Raw genomic sequence first — 23324 nt, 5'->3', positions numbered from 1 at the left:
ACACTTCTGGATCTTTGCCTTAATCTGCTGCTCATACTGTGCTTTCACATCTCCAGAAATTTCCCTCTTTAGCCACATTAATGTGCATTTAATTTTGTACCCTCAAAAGTACAAAAGTCTGAATATTTCATGTTTTAAACCAATTTTTTTAAACTTCAAAACTTGGGTTTTGATGTTGAAAAATCCTAAGTCTTGATAGTACATCAATTCAATCCCAAAATGGCTTTAATATGAAGTAACAGTTTATTTTCCACAGTTACTGAATAGTAAATTATTACAGACCAAGAAACAGAACAAACACAGATGCTGTTATGTGTTATGTTTTCAGTGCCAAGCAACCACCCGATGTAATGCTAAAAGTTGTTTTGTGTGGTGACAGCTGCAGTTATTGTCACATTTATGCAATGTACTGCACTGATGGCAAATGTTTGATATTACACCATCTTGCATCATCTTTCACAAAGTCAGTTCTTGACAATCGCTCATTAAATACTTATATACAAAGTGCAAAGTTTGTTCCATCAGATTGACACACTGACAACAAAATAAGAAGGATTCTGTAAATCAGAATAGGCACTACAAACAGGCAATCATGCAAATATCGTTTTCTACTGAGTTCCTTGGTCCTACGGGTTTCACAGACAAAAAAAAAGGCTTTTGCATCTTCGTTTTCAAAGAGACGCCTTCACAGCCAGCTGGATTTGTCCTGTTCAAATTTCTGTGGATCAATGAAAGGCTTGTCGATGGATTTGATCATCAGTTCGCCACAATACGCGCACTCAGATGCAACGATGTCATCGATGTCGGATATGATCTGCTCACGGCTCGTTACCCCGATGCCCTTTCCCAGACTGGCTGTGTCCCCTTCCTCCTTTTGAGCAGGACGATGGCGAGATTTAGTGGACTGTGTTGTAGCAGCCAGTTTCTTCTGGAGCTCTTCCAGGCGATTCTGCTTGAAGGCTGACAGGTGAGGGGTCACTTCCTATATGGTAGGAAAACAAAATATGCAAAGCAAATCACATCTCGGTTGCTAAATTAAGGTTACTGGTTAAAGTTAAAGATCTTTCTACAGCTGCAAAAACAGGAAGTTTAGACAGGCTTTTTACCTGAAACAGGCAGTCGTTATGGAACATGTGTCCACACAGAAACAAATAGAAGGGCCTGTTGAGTAACGGGAAGTCACATGCCGCACACTTTTCTTGGGAATCCACAACGCCGTACTTATTCCTCATTTCCTGGATGTCTTCCCTGATTCGTTTAGCACTCTCCGTGGCTTCCTCCATTTCCTGCTTCAGCTCCTCGATGTGTTTGTTGTACTCCTCCAGAGAGCTGCAGATTGCCTCCTGAAAAAAAGGATTGCATTTCTAAAACAAAAAAAATATATTCATCGTGATATTTTATAAAGATTGTGAGCAAAGTTCCTAAATATTCTCTGTTGTGTCATTTTGCATCAGCCACATCCCACAGAAGTTGATCATTTCTTCAAATCACACCTTACTTTCTTGTGCAAAGGCTGTCACACAGTATTGGTTACGCTGTCCAATAAGAAGTACGTCAATCCAATTAATTATGGCTAATAGAACAAAAGTAAAAATAATCATTGATGATGAAGACCTTAAAGTGGTCAATGGTGACAAAATCTGGAAAGAACGGCAAGATATCTTCGATCTTGAGCAGGTTGCAGCTGGACAGACAGTTCATGGCTTTCTTCACATCCTTCTCCTCCTGCACCACATGCCTGGCGATCTTCAACCAAAGCTTTTTCCTCATCTCCTCGTCGTCCTCTGGCAGGTCTGCGCAGGACTTGGCCAAGTCCACGTCAACCTACAGACAAGAGAAAACCTTTCTAAAACCACATTTAAAGCATGTGAAGAATTGGAACTTGCAGTACGAGCATCAAAGGGGACTTATTAAGCTTCCTTGAAGAGGTTCTGATAGGTCTATCGGCTGTACAAAACACATTTAATTTTTTTCACAAAATCATTCCTAAATAGTGTGATTTTAGTCTTGTGAGTTCCGCCTATTTTGAGTTCATTTAGGGCCTCTTGTCACTTTAATTCCAAATAAGCTGCTGCTGGCCACGCCCCCCAACTCAACAATTACACTTGCACATGAAAATGACTGCAAACAGATACGCAATTATACAACTGCACATCTTTGAAAAACAAACGTGGAGCCTCCTGCATGACCAACAAGAATGCAGCAAGTGCTTTCTTCATTGTAAGTCAACAACAAAATGCTCAAGTGTTTTTTTTTTAAGTGCTTGGGCTGTTATTAGAAGCAGTTGAGACCCAAATGAAGTGCAAGAAAGTGCAGCAAGGGAATTTTACATAATAGGCCCCCTTTAACAAACCAAGGAGCATCACTTACTTGTAAAGCCAGATCCACTGCCTCTTCGTGCAGTTCCATTATTCTATAAACCAGCACACAGGCCTGCAGAAAGCCGTGCTCCGCACACAACCTGAGAGCATACTTCAGGTCATAGTGGATCTCTGAGGGGTGAGTACCCGCCTGTCTTAGATATTGCAACAGAGAGTCTGGCTTGTACTTTGCATAAAGTGACAGCAAGTAGTTATGAATGGCTTCCTCAGTGACATTAAGCTCGTAAACACAGAACTCCATGTAGCGGATGGTCTCGTTGATCTGCTGGGCGCTGCCCATCTGGCTGTAGTTCATCAGAGCCGGGATGAGCTTCTTTGGGTCCAGCCTCTTGCCCATCTGGATCCACGCATTCACCACGTTCTTGGGAATGTGCTGCATGAGGACCGGCGAGAACTTGTAGAAGAGCTTTTCGTCGCAGTGCTTGGCGAGCACGTCCAGGGCCGCGCTGAAGTTGTCGTGCTGACAGTAGTGGGATATGACCCTCTCGTAGTCCTGCATGACGACCGAGAAGTAAACCATGTCGTCCACGTTGCCGTGGCTGGCCAGCAGGTCGTAAATGGTGCCGCGGTTGTTGAACAGGCAGTCCCTGTGCTTGGAGCTGCTCAGGAACTGGCGGAACTCGTCTCGGGTTTCCTGGAAGATGAGGCTGTTGTCGTCGCTCTCCAGCTGCCCGAGTCGGTTCAGGTAGAGCTCGGTCAGCCAGGTGACCAGCAAGGTGATCTGCGTTCTCTCGCTTTGTTTCAGATTGTTCAGTTTCTTCAGTAAGAACTCCTTCAATGCATCTTCTTGTTTTGCTTCGATGAATTTGAGCGCTATTTCTTCGAAGTAGTTCTGAGTGAGTGCGTAGCACTTGGCGCTTTCCAGATATCTCCTGTTCTGGAAGCAGTACTCGGCCTCCTTAGCTAGCACCATGTCCATGCACTCGGGCCGGTCGCGGCAGTACTCCTTGGCGAGGTCAAACTTGTTCATACTCATGTACATCTGCCAGACATCCCTAGACTCGCGCTGGATGTGATATCGGAAAACCGCCCGTTCCGTGTAGATCCACACCAACCCCCCAATCGGATCTTTGATCATTCTCTTAAGGGGACCAAATTTATCTGGGAACACATCCTCGTACACCACCTGTCCGTTCAAAGTGCAGATCGCCTTTATTCGGTCATGAAGCAGCAGCAGGAAGTGGAACTGTGTCAGCACAATGGATATGGGTTTGTTCTGGCTAATGTCAATATCCGATGTGTATTCCCATACCTGGATGGTGGTAAGAGAACAGATTAGCAGAAGGTTTGTTGCAGAGAAATGTGAGAATGACCAAAGTTAAGGCCCCCACATACTTCATCTGAAGCTGAACAGGCGACACACAGTCGCATGGATTCAGTACGTTCGTATTCGCACACACCGTTCAGACAACGAGGCGGACCAGTGTGGGGACACCCCTCGAACTTCTGTATACGTCATGGTTCCCCCTCTCTCCCTCTGCCCTCTATTTTGCTTTTACAAAACTACCACAGAGTTAGCGCCGCACATTTCTACCGACAGCCTCCTCCTGAATGGAAATTTTGACAATGTTACAATTTCCATCCACGAGTTACTAACCATTCACCAATCGTATTATTGTAGTAGTCATATAGTGAAGAATTTTACAAATGTACATAATTCCTCACAAGTTAAACGTTCCTTAAAATTATTCATGTCTCCTGCGGATACAAAAACCGGACAGGGAAAGTGAACGAGTTGAAAGAAAATACCAACTTTGCTGTCTGAATGCATAAAGCATAGCAGCAAACTTCTGATCAATCAGACAACAATTTGCACAAAGTTCTTCTGGAATAGTTCGACCAGGGCACGGCGTCGAGTTCGGCAGGCAGACAAAATGATTTTTTAAATCTTCGCCACTCGTCTACGTCAATGACAACCAATTTTGACTGCCATGTATGTGGGAGCCTTTAATCTTGAACAGGTAGAACCGTCTAGCAGATATTTACCTGGACGTCACTCAGCAGGGAATCGGGCCGGACGTAGTCCAGCTGGCCATAGAGAACGCCATTACCCATCATCCAGGCAAACGCTTTGGGGAAGTTCCTAAGTTTTGCTGTGTAGAAGGTAATCTCACTGTATCCCATGTTGGCTGGGAACTCCTGGAAACTGGGCAGCAGGTCTTGGTTCTGACTGAAGATGGTGCTGAGACCTTGCTGGTCCGACCCTTCGGCCACCTTACCCACAAACTGGAACAGGCGCTTGCGGGTGGTGGCAATGATGAAGTACTTGTTTTCTGGGCTTCGCTCTATCTCCAAGCAGCAGACTGGTGCTGGCCTGCCATCCTCTTCCAGGGAGTGGACCTGCCACAGCACAAAATTAAGTAAGCATTTAGTCACATGCAAGAGGAATAAAAATATAAACATTCGCAAAGAAAAACAAATGGGAAACTTCAATCCAACACTTACCTGTCTGAAGTACTGATCCGGGTTGGTATTGAACAGGCTGCCCTCGTTCGCAGAGATCTCCGCTTCAAAGATGATCCCTTGACTGGTGCCAACCAGGATGGGCCCAGTGCTGGTCTCGTTGCCCAGCAGCTTGTTCCAGCCCACGCTCTCAATGAGGTGGCCTCTCCAGCGGGACAGACTGCGTACCTTCTGGGTGTTCCTGTTGAGGTACAGACACTCGCTGGTATACAGGCTGATCAGCAGATGGGAGCCTGCGGACGGAAAATACAGAGGAGGATTTAGCTCTTGTTTTTATGCATCTCACAATCATACCACTGTCACATTATTTTGATAAATTATTGTGTGTGAAGGTTGTGCATTTGCGTTTCAAATAACAACAGGTATGAAAAACAAGAATAAAGTACAGAAAGGTGTAGTGACATAGTAACTTGCATTTTTTAGAGCTGCACAGCTACAACAACAAATATAATAAGCAAAAATCTTTGGTGAATGTCTTTTGTGAATCTTTGAAGTAATTGGGGCTAAACACAAATGCACTAATTCTGCTCATAAAAAGGTATGAATACCCCATATATCTTATAATATGAGGTCACAATTATGTACTTGTTTGTAGTGCATTATTGCATGAATTTGCAATTAAATATATAATGTGTGCTTTTAATTGGACAAAATGTTTTAAACAGTACAAGGGTTCAGAATACCTTTGCAGAAACATGTTGTTAAATCATTGTTTTGGACCACTTGCTTTATTTGATAATATATTCGTATGCATTTTAAAATTCTACCTGTCGGGTCCAGGAACAGTTTGTACACTTTGCTGTCATCTTTCCTTCCTAATTCGGTTTGATTGAGTTGATCTGGTTTTGCCAAGTCAATCCTGAACAGAACCGAAAACATTACCGTCAAAAGCATGACTCGGATGGCAAATAATTGACAAATATCAGCAGAATCCCTTGAATAATCCCAAGAACATGTAGCCTTTGTTTTAAAACAATTAAACAAAAACCTCACAGAACCCCACTAATTTTTATTTTACCTTAACAACGTGTCTTTTCCCAGACTCATGCAGAGCTGATTGTTGCAGACTGCCAAGTGATTTATCCTCTCAGGTGGAGTAAAGTCAATCCTCTGTTTGTTGAATATTGGCTTTTCTTCCTCCAGCCTGACATTCACAAAGCCTTGGGTAGAAGAAAAGAGCATCGTTTCAGCTTTGCGGGCCTTGGTTTGAACGTAGTTTTGCAAAGCAGTGCTCTTTAATGCACTGGTTCCTCTTTAGCCAAAGAGAGCATGGAAACCTTACCTGAATGTGTTAGCCCGATGTTAGCAGAGCTCAGGCGGCTGTGTTGCTGAGAACTGTGCCTGATGTTTTGAGAATCCTCGTACTCATCAAGAATCGAAGCCATAATAGAATGAGCAGAGGAACACTTATTCCAAATAAGTGACTAATTCAGATGGTCCACATTAGCTAGCTAGCTAGGTTTTATATCTTCAGCTAACCTATATTCTTTCTCAATTTGTATCTAAATCAAAAATAAATACGCACAGCAGGCTGTAAAATGTTTACGTAAACTACAACGTCATTGTGGAAAGTACGTTTAAATAATTCGTGCAAAAATAGCATCCAAAATAGCTTCCGACTACACAGCACAAGGCGAAACCTCAGTCAGGTGATCGGGGAATCATGTGATCATTGTGGGTGTAGTGCTGTCTTGAACCAACAGAGGGCGCACTGAGTTTAGATTAGAATAATGTGCATTGAGATATTAAAATACTAAGCTAGAAAAGCTGTTCTTTAAGTGCTACATAATGAAGCTATGTATATGATTTGTGTATAATATGCAGATATCTCTTTTTAGGTATCTGAATCTTACTGTAAGCCAAATAATGGCCAATTTAAGGACTTTCAGGGTGCTTTGCAAAAATGTTCACAACTTTTTTTCACATTTTGTCACATTACAATCAAAAACTTCAAGCATTGTGGAGGGTTTTCTGTGCTTAGTCAACACAACATGGAGTATAAATAAAATTGAAGTAGGTTGGAAAATCTTGCCCATGTAGCTTTCCAAAATAATTGAAATTCAGCCATTGTGAATTGAGAGCGTCTGCTTTAGGAGCAATACACAATTGTTACTAAAGTTTCCTAAATGGACTCAGGTTTGGACTTTAAATGGGCCACTCTAACTCATGCATATGCTTTGATCTGTCATTCTATTGTTCTTATGTGCATGTATGTTTAAAGTTGTTCTTTTGTGAAAAGGTGAATCTTCACCCTGAGTCTCAAGTTTTTTTGACACCTTGAAGAGACTTGTTCCTGGCCAGCATTAAGTATGTATCCATCAATTTCCCCACAAATTCTGATAACGTTCCACCCCCATCCACCCATACGCCACAGCATGATGCTGCCACCGCCATGTTTCACTGTTACCACCGTCTATTCAGAGTGATGTGTATTACTTTTTTGTCACAGGAAGCATCTTGAACATAGGGGTTAAAAGCTTCAGAGTCATCTAACCAGTCCAATTGTCTTCCGTATGTTTGCAGCACTTATGCCAAACAGGAAGCTGAACTTATTTTGGTTTTCTTTTGATACCGACTTTCTTCCTGTAATTCTCTTTTTTCACTATCACCAAAATTTCCTTTTATCTTCTCCTCAACTTTCCCCCCATAACCTGTCTGTGCTGTTTGTGCACTAATGATCTCTAACAACCCTGAGGTCTTCACTTGTCAGATGGAGAGTTGCTGCTAATCAGGTGACTTCTGGAAGCAACTGATTTTAATGGGTTTTATTTAGGGGTATTTGTGAAGTAAAAAAAATGCTTTAAAGATGACTACTTTTTTTTAAAGGATTATTGTTATTATTTTTTGTTTGTTTGTTTTGTTTTTATGTTATATATTCAAGTTGTCCCGCTAAAGTCTTGATTCATTTTGGGTTGTTTATTTGTGGGTCTTTTGTTGTCGTTTTGTTTCTCTTTTTGTTTAGTTTTGTTTGTTTTTCTGTATGTGTTGTGAATATATAATTTATATGTTATGATGCCTTTCTGAGGTTGGTTGTATATGCTTACATGAATAGTAATAATAACAACAACAACAACAACAACAACAACAACAACAACAACAATAGTACTACTACTACTACTACTACTACTACTACTACTACTAATAATAATAATAATAATAATAATAATAATAATAATAATAATAATAATAATAATAATAATAATAATAATAATAAACAAAAAAATAGGGTTATTAGACTTAAAGACCTTAAAAGAAGGTCTTTTATCAAATTTTAATTTGCAATGTACGACACAAAATCCCAATAATCCCTTTTTTTTTACGTAATAAAAAAAAGGGGGAAAGGTCTCCACAGAGGACATAAATTATAAATCACCATGTGCGATTTTAACGCTGACTTTGAAACGCAAGCTCGGCTAAACCTCTTTGTTTAGAGCTCTCTTGAAGCTCTCTATCTTCGTGGGAGTGTCTATGCAAATCGCAACCTGTGGGAGCAGAAGGTGGCATTAAGAAAGGCGCCTCCCACACTTGTTGCTGCGCATCACGCCGAAGGAGTCGCGACCCTTCAGTCACAGCAGTAATGCTCGGCGTGGACACACACAGGCGCTTTACTCTCTGCAGCGACACACTGATTTCAAACCATATCGAACAGGCAGGTGGGAGGCAAAAGAGTTGGCGTGCCGAACTTTAATGCTCACCTCGACATGCCACCCCAAATGGATTACTTTTACCACGAGTCCCGAGTCCCTTCAGCTTGCGGGCTTACCCGGGAGGACGAGCTGGACCCCGATGTGATCAGCTGCATGCTGGTCGGAGACGGAGCGGTGGGGAAGACCAGCATGATCATCAGCTACATCTCCAACGGATACCCGGCGGAGTATCAGCAGACAGGGTTTGATGTGTTTTCTGGTGAGTTTTTTGTTTGTTTGTTTGTTTTATTTTGTTTTGTTTTTTGGCGGTTTTAAAAATTTCCCACAGTTGATCAGTTGTTTGAACTTATTGATTATGTTGCTGCTCTTCATCAGGTCAGGTCCAAGTGGAAGGGTCTCCAGTAAAAATTCAACTTCTGGACACAGCTGGACAGGTAAGATTCTTATTTTACATGTGTTTTCAGCAGTACTTCATAGTGACTGATGTAGATTTTGTTAATGTTGTTTGAGACACTTAAAGTTACACTTTTAAAGAACCATTTGAAACATTGTCTTTTCGTGGTCTAACAAGCAGTCAGTCAAATGCATAAGTAAACTAAGAAGCTGCATAGGGCCTCCAAACCAATAGGGGACCCCAAAGAGCACCAGAGTTGTCACACAGGTTGGGTGTGTGAATGTAGGTACTTTTGTAAGGGTCAACCGTTTTAATGCGTTATCAATATATGGGAATCGTTTTAAAGAAGTTATTGTTATAAATGAAGATGCACCAGTCAGCCACAGATTGGAAATTGCCAGGTGGTTGGCAGGTCAAAATAGAATATTTATATTTCTTCCACTCATTAAATGCATCAAAAATAAGAACTTCAGCCACACATCAACCAACAACATTTATTTGAGTTTCATGAGAGCCAATTTTGAAGGAACATAATGCTTTGATACATAAACGGGACGTTCTTGTGATTCTTTTATTTTTAGTGGGATTCCAAACCCATATGTCTACAAAACAAAATCTACAGTACTTTTCCAAAAAAGTCTTTTTTTTTTATGTTACAATTCTTTAATCCGATTTTGCGAATGTGTTTTTTTTATTATCATGTCAGACCAAAGTTATTTGCCTTCTATGAAATTATCTGAATAATTTTTCAAAGCGAAGCTGGACAGCAAGATCCAATGGAAATGCATGCTCGGATATTTTTACATATGCACATGATATCCTAACAGCTAATGTCTATAAATATATGTGATTATTTGTCTGCTGACATTACTTTATAACTTCAAAGCATAATACTGGGTACTTTTTTACGTGTAAAAAGCACAAAAGGTATTTGAAACCTTATTTTTTCAAGGTGTGATGCATGAAAACCTTGACATCCTCTGTTGGAACCAGTTTGTGACTCAGTAGCAAGATTTCTCAATGAATTTGAATCTTGTTCGCTCACATCCAGTGAGTCAGTGCGTGCAGCTTCCCCGGTCGTGTCTAGAGATCTTGAGTGATACTAAAACAGTTCTGTGTCTCTTTGTGTGCCACGCAGGAAGAGTTTGACGAGTTCCGAGCTCTGTCCTACGCCCATGCCGACGTCTTCCTCCTGTGCTTCAGCATGGTCGATCCCGACTCGTTCCACAACATCACCAAGAAGTGGGTGCCGGACATCCGGGCCCACAACGCGTCCTCGCCCATCATCCTCGTCGGGACTCAGCTGGACCGGCTGCTGGACGTCAACGTCCTCATCAACCTGGACAAGTGCAAAGTCAAGCCGGTACTGAGCTCACGGGCCCGGAGCCTGGCGGACAAGATCCGGGCCACGGACTACATCGAGTGCTCGTCGCTGACGCAGAAGAACTTGAAGGAGGCGTTCGATGAGGCTATTTTTGCCGCCATTAAGAACAAAACGCGCAAGGGGAAGAAAAGGAGGTTTTCCGACAGGCGCACCAAAGCTTTCTCGAGGTGCAGCTGGAAGAAGTTCTTCTGCTTCATCTGAACTCTTTTCAAATTCAGTTCTTTGAAGACTCTTTATTTATTTAAGTCGTGTTCCTCGTTGTCTTTTTTTTATACATTGGATTTGTGGCATCGTTTATCAGTAAAGTTGGCTTGTCTTTTCCTTGATGTCTATATAAGTAAGTGGACAGTACTATAAACTAAACAAGCGGATACAGGGAGATTCCCAGCCTGTGATTGGTGTCACACTTACCAGACTGTTGCATATTCACATATTTGTTCCAAGTCAACAGGAGAAGCAGAATTTGCACATGCTGTTTTGTGTTTGTCCACCACTCGTGGTGCACGCGTCAGAGGGATAGTACATTGAGTTGAGGCTTTGTGAGGTGCAGCTGCAGAGGCCAGACCAGTATGTTAAAAAAAAAAAAAAGAAGCAAAACAGTGAATTTGCATGCTGTACTTTACTACTGGCTACAAACCGAAAGTGTCGGTTCTCTGTTTCCCTGCCAATGGGTGTTGCTTTCTCACTTTTCTTGCAGCAATGACTTATTTTTATGTGCCGGCTACAATTAGCCGCCGCATTCTTACCTGTTTGTGAAAGCTTCCCCGGCTGGTTTGGTCAGGCTTTTTTTAATTCTTCCAGGAAACCAGGTGACACACCTGCTGAGGCTGACATTTGTATTTTGATCTGATTTTTATGAATCACAACAAAAGCGTATATATCTTTTTCATTTAAAGGAATAGTAATGTCACTCCCTTTGTATTCTTTTGGCTAAGACAAGAACTGGTTCTTGTCTGAGGTGTAAAGTTTCAGCAGAGCAAACACCATTGGCTTTCTGTCTCTTCAATCTTCATCTGTAAAAGCAAAGCACTGCAGGAGTTTTTTTTTTTTTTTTTTTCCCCTTCAAAAATCACCCGTCATTGTTAATTAGCTCAATACACTCCTGATCTCTGACGCCTGATCTCAGTGAGCACAGGCAGAGTAAAGACTCGATAGCCTCAATCTGAAAGTCGCTTTTCAACTTTATGCCTTTCAAGACAAAACCTTTTGGAAAGTTTTGCACTCCAGTGTTATAATGTGAGAAACATATATGTATATATAAGTACAAGCTTTACTATGCTTCTTGTGGAAGTAAGTTTGATGTTTTTGTTTATTTTAAACAAATGTGGGTCCATGTTTATTGGCACCACATGTAGAAATGTATAAAGTGCCTTAAAATGACTTCATTTTGCTTTGCAGTTGCATAATATTACACAGAAAACTACACAGATCTCTTTTGCGAGGTTTCTCACCTCCCTTACATCCTCCTTAGTGCGCAAAGTTGCAAGATAGTCCAGCCTTGTTTGCCACAGTTCCAGATGTTTGCTTTTTAATAAATGACTGCGGATATGGGCAGGCACAGACATGGCGCTGTTTTTTTGTGGCCATTTCCTGATTTATGAAGGTCAACAGTGGTCTGTTCTCTTGTCTTTCCCATTTGGAAGGAGGGATAATAGAAATCGGCATTTAACGTTATATTTACCACCCAAGGAAACAGGAAGTCACGGATAACTTATTGGCAGTCGATTAACGTTCTGACCACATAAAAAAATATGAAGTAGAAGTATCACAACGCATCACATGTTTTGTGTGTGTGTGTGGTTTGTTTTCTGAGCTGCGGGCACACAAAATATAAAGATAAATGATATCAAGCTAATGGATGGATTTTTTTGTGTGTGTGTGTGTGTTTTTAGTGAGAAAATATGCAACTGCAATAAAATATTATTTCATCTTAAGGGCTTTTACGCAGCTTTACCAGAGAGTTTATATTTATGTGGGGCACTGGGTTTTAAAAGCTATCAAGCTTTAAAACTATGACTTGTTACATTTTTGGCATCACTGTCATCTCAAAACCATCCTGTTCCTTTCCTTTGTATCTCAGATTGACATGATGAAAACAATAAACAAAAGGGTTTTTACAGTAAACCTGTGTGTCATTGGTGTTGTAGATTAACAGTGCAGTTTGCAATTATTATCTCTGATGGCAATGACTGATTCAAAACATACTCACCCTCTTTTCTACAAGTTTTCAATTTAAGAAAACTATAAAGCTGACTGGTTTGTAGTTACCACACTAGGGATAAATCCCATTGTACTTCTTGGCCCTTAATCAAACATTTCTAAAGGTTAAAGTGAAGCAGCTGTGTTTGTGGCTTCAGGGCCCCTAAAACAGGCAATTTCTCAGAAGAGCATTTGAAAACAAAGTAACCAGGCTTGCAAATGTGCATTTTTAAGGCACAATCACCACTGTTATGTCTAATTTAACTGCTTCAGGGTTTGTTTTTTTTAAACAAAGTGTTGTTAATTTTCTTAAGGCATTAAAATAAGGTAAGGAAAAAAAATTGTTTACAAAAGAAAATTAAAGAAATTCCAGGATTTTTTTTTCTAAATCAGTTGTAAGTTTCTCTAAATGCAAAGTTATTTGTTAAATACATTAGTACAGTAGTGTTAGTCTTAAAGGGTTACTTGATGTCACAATATATGTATATTTTTTTTACCTGTACGATTCTTCTACAGTAGAAAAAGGATATTCCTGAGTTGCTTTTTTGTCTGTCTGCCATATTGGATTAAACAAAAATGGCCGGCACTTGACAACATACAATATGCTGTATGATGCCCTGGTGTCCACTTCAGTGGTCCATGTGCATTTATAACATAAAAATTATTATTATTATTATTATTGTTGTTTTTGTTGTTGTTGTTATTAAATTGTTATTAAAATTATTATAAGAACACACACAAAAAAAGGCTTCTATATGGCTGCCCACTACAGAGAGCGCTATGCATGAAAAGGTTGAATTTTTATGACATATTAAATTTAGTGCAACTGATTATTGTCAATCACTTTATATTTTCCTCTCAAAGTAAAATGTTTTACCTTCAAACCAACCAGTAGAAAGGGTAGTTTGATACAAATTAGTGTATATTGTCAAATTAAATTCAAATCTAACAAAAAAGGGGGGGAACTCCTAATATTAGCTAAAATATATACTGCCACAAAAACGGAGAAGTACCCCATGTTATTCCATATGTTTATATTTTTATTGGTCTTGAAGAAGTGTCCCATTTTTTATTCCCCAGAAACTTGGGGATTAGGAGGGCTGGTGGAAAGAGTAAATGTACTAAATGGGATTCAGCCTAATTGCCTTCTGAATTGTGTTTTGAATGTCTTGTTACAGTGGCGCAGTTGGTAGAGCTGTTGCCTTGCAGCAAGAAGGTCCTGGGTTCGATTCCTGGCCCGGGGTCTTTCTGCATGGAGTTTGCATGTTCTCCCTGTGCATGCGTGGGTTCTCTCCGGGTTCTCCGGCTTCCTTCCACAGTCCAAAAACATGACTGTCAGGTTAATTGGTCTCTCTAAATTCTCCCTAGGTGTGAGTGTGTGTGTGAATGGTTGTGTGTCCTGTATGTCTCTGTGTTGCCCTGCGACAGACTGGCGACCTGTCCAGGGTGAACCCCGCCTCTCGCCCGGAACGTAGCTGAAGATAGACACCATCAACCCTCCTGACCCCATTAGGGACAAGGGTGAACAGAAAATGGATGGTCATGAATGTCTTGTCACATGACCAGTAACTTCTGACTGGTTTTCAGGGCAATCCGCACGATGGGTTTTTGTGGCGATCTCTTACTAATTTTATTTGTCTGCATAAGTGATTTCAAAGGAATGACGACATTAGAGACTATCTCAAGGTTAAGTCATTTTCTGTCATTAAGAATAAACTTCTTCGGTGGTCTGTTGTTAGGAATATGAGGCTGAAAAGATTAAAGGGTCCATTATGGTGATTTAAAGACTGAGCTCTGCTGACGTAAAGTAGAAAAGACTGAGTTGAGAAGGGTCGTGAAATGGTTGGAGGACACGACAGCTGTGTGGTGAAGATGAGTCACAAGTGAGCTGGAGGACAAAAACACCCGCTCAGCCTGGTACACGGGCCGTATGTTTGCCATTAGTCAGTGTGCCCTCCATCATGTGCTCGTGTGTCAGGGCTCTGTCTGAACTTCTGCTCTTCTTGGTTTAACGCAGGACATCCAGTTTTTGACCCTGTCTGGAGAGGTCACACACGGGAGCTGATGTTTGGTCATCTGACACTGTCACAAGTTGGAGCAGTGAACTTTGAGTCGCCTCTCTCACGGATCAGATGCTGCTAAACAGCCATGACCTTTGGTTAAAATAGTGAATATATCATATTAATTGAGGCCTTTTATTCAAATGACGAAGTTTTACACATATGGATATAAATATATAAACATTAATATGAGTGTGTGATAAAGTTTGCTTTGGGTATCTGATCTGTTTGGCATAAATTGTTTTTTTTTTCAGAATATCAGACTGTTTTTTTTTTTAGCTCCTAAAAAAAGATTCTCCAGCACCCGAAAAGAGCTCTTAAATTACATCAGCAGGAGGGATGCTTGGCTGCACCGTTGCCAGGCAACTGTTAATGCCTCAGAAAACGTAATAAGGCATGTTTCTCTTACTTGTTTTGAAAATATTGGGGTAGGCTGTTGGGGTAGGCTTGAAGTGCAGATAATGTACTCATGCTGAGCAGAATCATTTATGTCAGGCATGGTGGATACTGGTTAGGGACAAAACTCAAATGATGAAGAAAAGCAAAAATAAATAAAACATCCATGGGTTTAAGAAAAACTGAGAAAAATCTGAAGTTCTCTCATTTTCATTCCTAATTTCAGGGCAGCTCTGATGATTCTTTGAGGTTTACGAGAAGACCTAGAAACACGAAGGCTTGACTGATGAATCGCTTGATAGAGTCAATCAGAAAAAAAACATGAATCAGCATTCATTTGTCTGATCTCATCTAATATACATTTGGAAAGTTGTTGTCACAGTGTTTCTGTGATTACTGGTCAAAGCATTTATTTGCATGAAGATGGTGTCAGACAGGAAACATAGCAATTAACAAGTTAGCGCGCCATAGCTTACTTAGCTAAACATATTTTCATTCTAACCACTCCTAAATATTGCCTTCTGCCTTACTGTTAACATTAAGTAAACGAGTCACAGATTTTGCAAGACATATATACAGGATAAAGGTGTTACAGCAAACTTGCTTTGCACCTCAAGATAAATTTTGGTGTTTTCTGTAAAAAGGAAAAGATTATGTTCAGGAGGGGTACTAATGGTCACTATCTTAGCTGGAGTTAATTCCTTCTTTGTTAGTATCAGCTTCAGTAAAGAGAGTAAAGTTCAGATTAAACTGTACTTGTTTTTTTACGACCTTTCGTCAAAATTGGGTGTTCATAAGAATGGTTATCTCCGCTTTGTGTATGTCATCATGCGAGGTGTAAGAATCAAGTTCATCATGTAAAATCAGCAAACATCATAGTGAGCGAGTAGCAATAAAAAATGAAATCCAGCCATTCCAGTCAGCCTCGGTCTATATGTGTGTGTGAGAACAGGTTGGAAGGCTTTTCATAGCTTTGATGTCCAATTAAATTATTTTTCAATTCTTCATCAGAAAAGACTCAACAGAATGCCTTACGAACACCTTTGACACGACGTGTGATGATAAGCAAAAGGTTCAGATGAATGTAAAGTACACTCACACATGATGCAAACACAGTCTCTTTCATTGTGCAGGCACAATACCCAGATTGAGCAATCATCATAGCTCATGTTGGACAGGTTTTATGTTCCCATGAGTTAAGTGAACTTATCTTCCTCCTCCCTGACTTCTCATGATTAGTCACCTTTTTTTTCCTCATCTTCTCACTGAAGATCTCCCAGGATCCCCTGCAATAAGCAATTGTGTCAGAAGTCGTCAACCAACTCTTCTTCTGGCACAGAGCCAGTATCACTCTAGGTTTCACTCTACTTTGAGACTGGCAAGGAGGCCTGGGAATCAGCAGGTGCACCAACAAGTCTGCCCGGCTCACGACAAATCTGATTGGCTGGTGGCTCGTCGGCCTTCTTAACTGGCAGTTAAACAGTTATGCTCTGAGGAGGATTTGGCACCGCTCACACTGTTGCTTCTAAATAGATGTAGGCTTTTGTTTTGGTAGGATTTCTTTTCTCATGGACTCTGGGCTTATGAAAGTCTGTGGTGGGTGTGAGTGTGAGAAAGAGAGTGAAATTTGTGGATTGGTTCAAAAAACCCAAAGCAACCGTGTTGGATAGTTCAGGATTTTTGAAGTGAGGCTCAGGTAAATCTGCGGCCGATTGCTTGTGGTGTCTCATTTTAGTATGAACAAAGATGAAGCTATTTGTTAGTCCAAGAGAGGACAACACAAAGTATCAGTTAGTTTTGTCCCTTCACAAAGTACCCTCACATAACCAAACATAATGCTCTAATAAATTTCTGAAGTTGAGATAATTTAGATGCCCTGATGCTTAAAAACCAGTGAGCTACACTTTTTATTTATTGTTAATGTGGAAGCTTCAAATCAGAAAACAACTTCAGATAGTTTAGTCAGCCATGGGTTGCAGTCAAATCTTGTCAAAGAGAGTAAATGTTGTAAAAATTGTGGTGAGTGCAGCTCCTCATTCACTGAATGTATAAACAAGAGAAGGAAAACTACTTTGGCAACCTGTAACTTTCTTTTTTAATTAATTTGAGTGCTACTTTTTCTTCTTCAGGGTAGTTACTCTGATCTGGTAGGCTTTGCATGTTTCATTCTGAGCTTGTTTCTCACAGGAAAAGTATTAGTAAACACCACTCCCAACCTCCATTTGTTATGCAATTAATAATGATTGATTTTTGTTTGCATAAACCGCTGATTATTTTATTATCTGGATTGCACTAAATGAAAACACCAAGAACAGTGTCTCATATAATATATTGAAATCTAATTTCTTAAAATCCACCCCCTTCTGAGAATGTAAAACTTTCTCAACTAATTTCTGTCTTCCTGTGTTAGGTTAAAATGAAATGCAACAAGATCCACTGTTTAACATCAGCCTGGCTCTGAACATATTGTGATTTCTGTCAAAACATAAAATGTCAGTTTCGGTGCTGAGCGAAGTCAATGAGAAATTACCCAGTTTCCAACTGGTTGTGCCTGGAGGCAGCAACGATTAAGCCTGTCCCACAGTCAACAACACAAATTCACTTCGATGGATCTCGTCTGCTGGCCTGATCATGCAGTTGTGTAATACACAGACAGATGTTTACACTATCCCCAACGCTTTCCAACAGCCGAAAGAGGCGCAGTCAAAAGCTCTGTTTTCTCATCAAGAGGCGAAAAGTAAAGTGAAATAAATATTGATCCAAAGTAGTTGGTTTGTTTATTTTCTTATTGTGTGTGGTTAGCTTTTAACTTTTTCCCTATTTTGGCATTACTGAGAGGGAGATGAGGACTTTTAGAGTGACCGTCAATGACCGCACATGATCAAAGGAGGGAACAGCAGCAGCTTTTGAGATAAGATGGACGAGGAGATGGTCAACATTTCAAACAAGCATCGTCTCCCGGCCCCTTTGTGCCTCTGACGATATCAGGATGCCCAACATGTTAACAGCCCACAACTCAGACGACTGAAGGTGTGAAAATCTAGTGACGAAATCATCTGTCCAGATGCAAAAAAGAGACAGGTCATCATGGAGATGCAGTCTGGAGCTAGCTTATTATTATTATTATTATTATTATTATTATTATTATTATTATTATTATTATTATTATTATTATTATTATTATTATTATTATTATTATTATTATTATTAGCGTAAGTTTATATTCGAAGCAAACAACAACTTTGTTTGCTGTTTGCATATTTCATATTTCATATTTCATTCAAACTGTTATTGACAGTTTGAATGAAATATGATCCAACTCTGGTGCATTAATTTAAACAGTACTTTGTCATATAATATCAAGCCTATAATAATGAGCTCAGTGAGCTATTTACCATGTTTCCTTGCAGTTGTGTGTCTGCAGCAGATTTCAGATGGACCCCTAAGGCCACTGGCAACAGAAAACAAACAGTGAAAGGAAAATCTGAGCGGTTTTGTGGAGGAAGTAACCCAGAAAATGATGAATGGTACATGCACGCAGTTAGCATTGCAACATGGATGTTGTTGGTTTCCAGAAAAATCAATACCACAAACTATTGCATGCATACGTGATAAGAATGGAAATAATTAAGCAAAAGTTGTGCATGAAGTTATTTCAGATGGTGGACAAATTTGCTCTGGAATGAGATTAGCTCTAGCTGGTCTGTCATTTTTATTCCAGAATAAAACATTCATCTTGCATTTCCCTAACTGAGAATGTTCCTGTTGTCTGCTGTTTGCTCTCTTCCGAGATCCAAAAGCCAAATTCGACCAATCAGGGCTCCACTGTCTCAAAATCCTAATTTAGAGTTTTCTTAAATTCCAAAATGTCTGCCTTATAAATACACAAGCTTTGGTGTATTTATTAGGAGTAAGAGATGATACTCCTCCTCCCCCATCCCTGTTGAAGTAAAAGCATCCTCAGCATAATGTGACCACTATATGTCCCACATGAGGATTGTGTGTTTTACTGTTATGTGCAGTGCCAGTTTGCGACACACCTATCGATCTGCATGTAGGCTACAAAATTCAGTTTTGGTCTCATCGGGTCTGTACATATTTGCTCTAATCCCTGTATAACGTGTGACAAACTGTAAAAAGGGAATTTTACAACTTCTCCATGGGCCTCTGCTTTGTTGACAAATACTCTGTTTAGATGGATAGCCATGACTCTGTAGATCTGTAGTTTCCAGATGATGACCTTAATGATGCACTGAGATATTCAAAATTACAGATATTGTTTTATAGCCTAACCCTGCTTTAAGCTTCTCACTTCATCTTTGCCATACCAGTTGTGTTGCTTGATTTCCATCTAATGCCTTTGCAGAAGAGCTGGACCTATACAGTTTCAATTGCATACATACAGTCTCAACTTAATAATTAGATGAATTTTCAAGTGCCGCTCCTACACTTAATAATTTTAGAGATATCCGATTAAAGAGAGCTTAATGGAAATAGACGCCACACTTTTAAGATTGTCATTAGTGAAAATCTTGGAAAACCTTGAATCATTTTCCTTTAGGTCATACACAACTTTCAGTTGGTTTGTCACATAAATAAAATACATTTAGTTTTCAGCTGTGACAAAATATGGAAACATTTGAGGCATGTTTTTGCAATATGTGAAAGATGTATAATGAAAGTACTTGATTATCAAAAGAATATATATGCAAATCACTTATGTGCATAGTAGCATAATCTGATCGAAATGTTCAATGGTGAGTTTCAGAAATGTTTATTAGCCTCAATCCAGCAGCGTTATGTGCCATTTAATTATGTTTTTGCAGATCCCGTTCTTGTTGAGCCATAATATATAATATATAAAGACATTGTATCTTGATTGCTTATATTTCTCATCCTATGTGTATACAGTTTTAATGCAGTTTTTTATTGATACAATTTTCTACATGTCATTAAAATATGCTATACTGCCTTGCATGACCTTTCTGTTTTACATGTGGAGACAAAATCACCCACAAACATCAAACATAAAGAAAAAAAAAATAATTCAGACTGAAGGAGCAAATCTTAATCTGCAGCTGCAGAAGTCAATTCAGTTAACACTGACAGTTGCAAATGTCATTTTGGGTCCTGAAAGTGTTTCAGTCGCAACATAATCACAACAGACACCGAAAATTTGAAGCTGATACTAGCAGCCAGTTGTCTTCTGTGATCTTTATCAAGTAAAAACACAACAGGAACCAACACTGCATAACAAGAAAATGATTTGTTGTTTCAATCATTTAAAAAAAAAAAAAAGGTAACAGTTAAATCATGTCTTGGAGGGAAAACTAAGCGCCATCTGCATCCAGGAAGTGAAGGATCCGATTGGATGAGACCCTGTGCTTTGGGTGTGCCTTCGTCTGGGAATCAAGGGGGTGAGGTGTTCTCACAGAGGTGTCGGGGGGGGGGGAAGAGGATGTTGTTGTGACATTCACACAGCACACATGGTGGCAGTAAAAAAGTGAGCGAATGATGCAAGTCAACACCCCCAGTCGGTTTTCCTTTTTTTCTGCATGCCTGTGCGAGCGCACGTGTGAGTACAGGCACCAATATGAATCAGAGATAACTGTGCATTGAGGATCATGTCAATGTATACATCTTCATTCGACTGGCAAGACAGGTGAAGATTTCCCCCGATGTGGCTATGATTGAGGAAGTAATGCATAATGCCTCACAATAGACTAGGCATATTACAATGAGGTTTCCCAGCACGCAGTGAACTGCGTCTGGACTTGTTCAGCAGAAAGTGACTGTTTGCTGTCCGAAACTCACAGAACAGTAAATCGGCTTACTCAGCCTGTTTGTGTCACCAGCGTTAAAAAAGGGTGTCTACAACACAACACAAGTTTATCCAGATGAAAGGAGCGACTTTGATAAGACTTGTCACTGAGGGGACAAATCTGTCTAAGGAGAGATTTATATCTCTCAGATCTCTCCACTAAAAATATATTTCACTAAATTTTCTAACTTTTGGATTAACTCAAGGATAAATGTTCACACTTTTTAAAAGTGGTAGTTTTCCTCAGAACAATTTGTGCAAGCAAGGAAGTGGAAATTTAAGAAGCAATCAATAACTATAATAATAAAAGAAGAGTAATGTAGGTGTCTAAACAACTAAAACCAGGGGATGCCAAATGTCTTTCGAAGAAACTACAAAGTAACAAAGTTTTAATTACGAACACCTCCACAGTTTATATAAACATTGAGTCATCCTTCACTTCTTTGTACTTTGCTGCTAATGTTCTCGTATTTCTTAACGTGCTCTTCAGTAATAGCAGAAAGAGAAAAAGAAAAGATTCAAAGGGCATTACTTGACTACAGTTTTTATAGGTACTTTGTCGTACTTACACTTGTTGCTGGTTGTAGGATGTCCAAATGTTTCTGCAGGATTTCTTTATTTTTTTGCTGATTGAAGCAGAGATCTGGGTGTTTTAAAGATTATAGCTAACATTCTTCAAGTTTACCTTCTAGTTGGTATCAAAACATGGTATCAAAGTACCACAATTTGAGAATGACGGTTCCAGTAAATATGTCTGGACGTCCACAGTAGAGCTCCCAGAATAGAAGTTAGTTTAATCTAATGTAAAATATAATCGGCTTTTTTAGGGTATATCCAGGATTTGGAGACAATGTTGTTTACATGCTGAGTAAACATGTCTCTTCTTGTGACAATCTTATAAGGGGTTTCCCTGCAGACGAGGATAAAAGACAGCCTGGAGGAGGGTCGTGTTAAGTGATTTTCCACAGACTGGTGTCTTCAATGCTGGATTAGTTGCATAAGATAGGAGGTCTTAATGCAGAAATCTTTGTTATGTTAATAACAAAGAAGATTTTGAATAATTTCTCTTTCACAGTAAATACAAGGCTGTGTTCAATTTACTTGAAAATACTTGTACTTCATTGGCTGCATTTCCCCCCTGAAATTGTAGAAATGAATGAAAGACCCAGTCACTTCCTTAATGCTCACAGGTATCTGCTCCCCCTCCCTCTACCTCCTTGGCGTCTCCTCAGCTGATGTCATGCTGTCTTAGCTCGTGGCTGCGATAGGGGTAGTTATGAAGAGGTGACATAGCATCGCTGTGATGCTAATCTCCACAGCAGCTGATTACAGAGCACGCATATTCTCCCTGACACATTTGTGCTAGCTGCTAATGCCAGACATGTGGAGAGGGGAGGCCTGTCATTACACAGGCAGAGCTGCTCCCAATAAGAGTCAGGATGATTCACTATTATGGCAGATGAAACTATTAAGTTTCATCACCAAGATTTCACAACTTGTTTGTGGTCTTCTTCAAAATGTATCACTGAAAATGTAAAATAAGAAAAGATGAACAACTTTAATTAACAAGTGGTCTCTAATTTATTTATTGGTCACGCTAGCTTCGACTGAATGGTCTTGGTCACAGACAGTATGGCACCTCAAAAAGTGAATGCGCTCACAGTCTGTCATCATCCGGCCGTCTGTGACTCATGTTGCACTTATTGTGTTTTTATAGAAACAATAAATGGAACGAGAATTCAACTTATAACCAGCCGGAGGTGAATACGAAACGTCCAGGCAGTTTTGAATGTGGTGGCTATAAGGCCTGCTTTAATACACAAACACAAAACCACATGCTAATACGAGGCTCATGACAATGGCTCTGGTCTTCCTCTTTTTTTTTTTTTTTCTGTGCAGGCAAACAGAAAGAAACGGATGTGCGTTTGGAGGTAGAGCTTTGTGCTTGTCAGCCGCCCTGACCGACCTGTAGAGCAGGCTTCTCGCTCTTATCTGCTCCCAGCCCGTCTGACAAGAAATTTGTCTCACTTACCTCACATCTGCCAGGTGACGCTTGCAAAGGTGTGGCCACAAAAGAACCATTTGTTTTCATTGTGGCTAAAAGAGAAAAGAAAAGTGGATTTGCATCTAAACTGGCTGGGAAGTTGGAGAGAGAGAGGAGCTTGGGATTAGGGATCTGTGGAACAATGGGGTGAACATGCTTGCAGAGTTAAGCAGAAAGTTTTACTGAACAGTAAAAGAAGAAGCAAAAGAGAAAATGGCCGAGGCTAATTAAGGGTAATAAATTCAGTTTTACTCAGAAGTGGCTTGGGACTTTCCTGTAGAGGGAAGAATCTGGTCCAAAATGTTAAGCAAGTATCGTGATCTCACACAGAAACAATGAGCGAAGTTCAGTCTTCAGTCAGTGTTTGAGAAATGGTTTTAATAAAATCAGCTGTGAGGTGCTGTGTGCCAGCACAAGGGTTAAAAATTTCTGAGGCAAAGATTTCAAAGATGAACTAAAGGCTTTTTTAAAAATGGAAAATCTCTCACACACCATAATGTATCTGCCTTTTTTAACCCACGCTATTAATTAATCT

At 40.0% G+C, this 23324-nt stretch overlaps 2 protein-coding genes across 2 annotated transcripts; one reads left to right on the top strand and one right to left on the bottom strand.

Moving 5' to 3' along the window:
* Nucleotides 1-220: 220 nt before the first annotated feature.
* vps18 (VPS18 core subunit of CORVET and HOPS complexes) lies at nt 221-6519 on the bottom strand. The gene is made up of 9 exons (XM_044105869.1): nt 6127-6519; nt 5863-6004; nt 5612-5703; nt 4827-5077; nt 4368-4721; nt 2371-3633; nt 1615-1824; nt 1107-1343; nt 221-982 (listed from the first exon to the last, which is right to left on the bottom strand). The coding sequence occupies exons 1-9, from the start codon at nt 6227-6229 to the stop codon at nt 686-688; spliced, it is 2949 nt and encodes a 982-aa protein (XP_043961804.1). The 5' UTR covers nt 6230-6519; the 3' UTR covers nt 221-685.
* A 1840-nt stretch (nt 6520-8359) lies between these two features.
* On the top strand, nt 8360-11649 carry rhov (ras homolog family member V). The gene is made up of 3 exons (XM_044105868.1): nt 8360-8750; nt 8867-8925; nt 10024-11649. The coding sequence occupies exons 1-3, from the start codon at nt 8546-8548 to the stop codon at nt 10468-10470; spliced, it is 711 nt and encodes a 236-aa protein (XP_043961803.1). The 5' UTR covers nt 8360-8545; the 3' UTR covers nt 10471-11649.
* Nucleotides 11650-23324: the final 11675 nt, after the last annotated feature.

Source organism: Gambusia affinis, linkage group LG22 (genome assembly GCF_019740435.1).
Source record: "Gambusia affinis linkage group LG22, SWU_Gaff_1.0, whole genome shotgun sequence".
Taxonomy (NCBI): Eukaryota; Metazoa; Chordata; class Actinopteri; order Cyprinodontiformes; family Poeciliidae; genus Gambusia; species Gambusia affinis.
The sequence above is the reverse complement of the archived record's forward strand: the minus strand, read 5'-3'. Positions and strand labels throughout refer to the sequence as shown.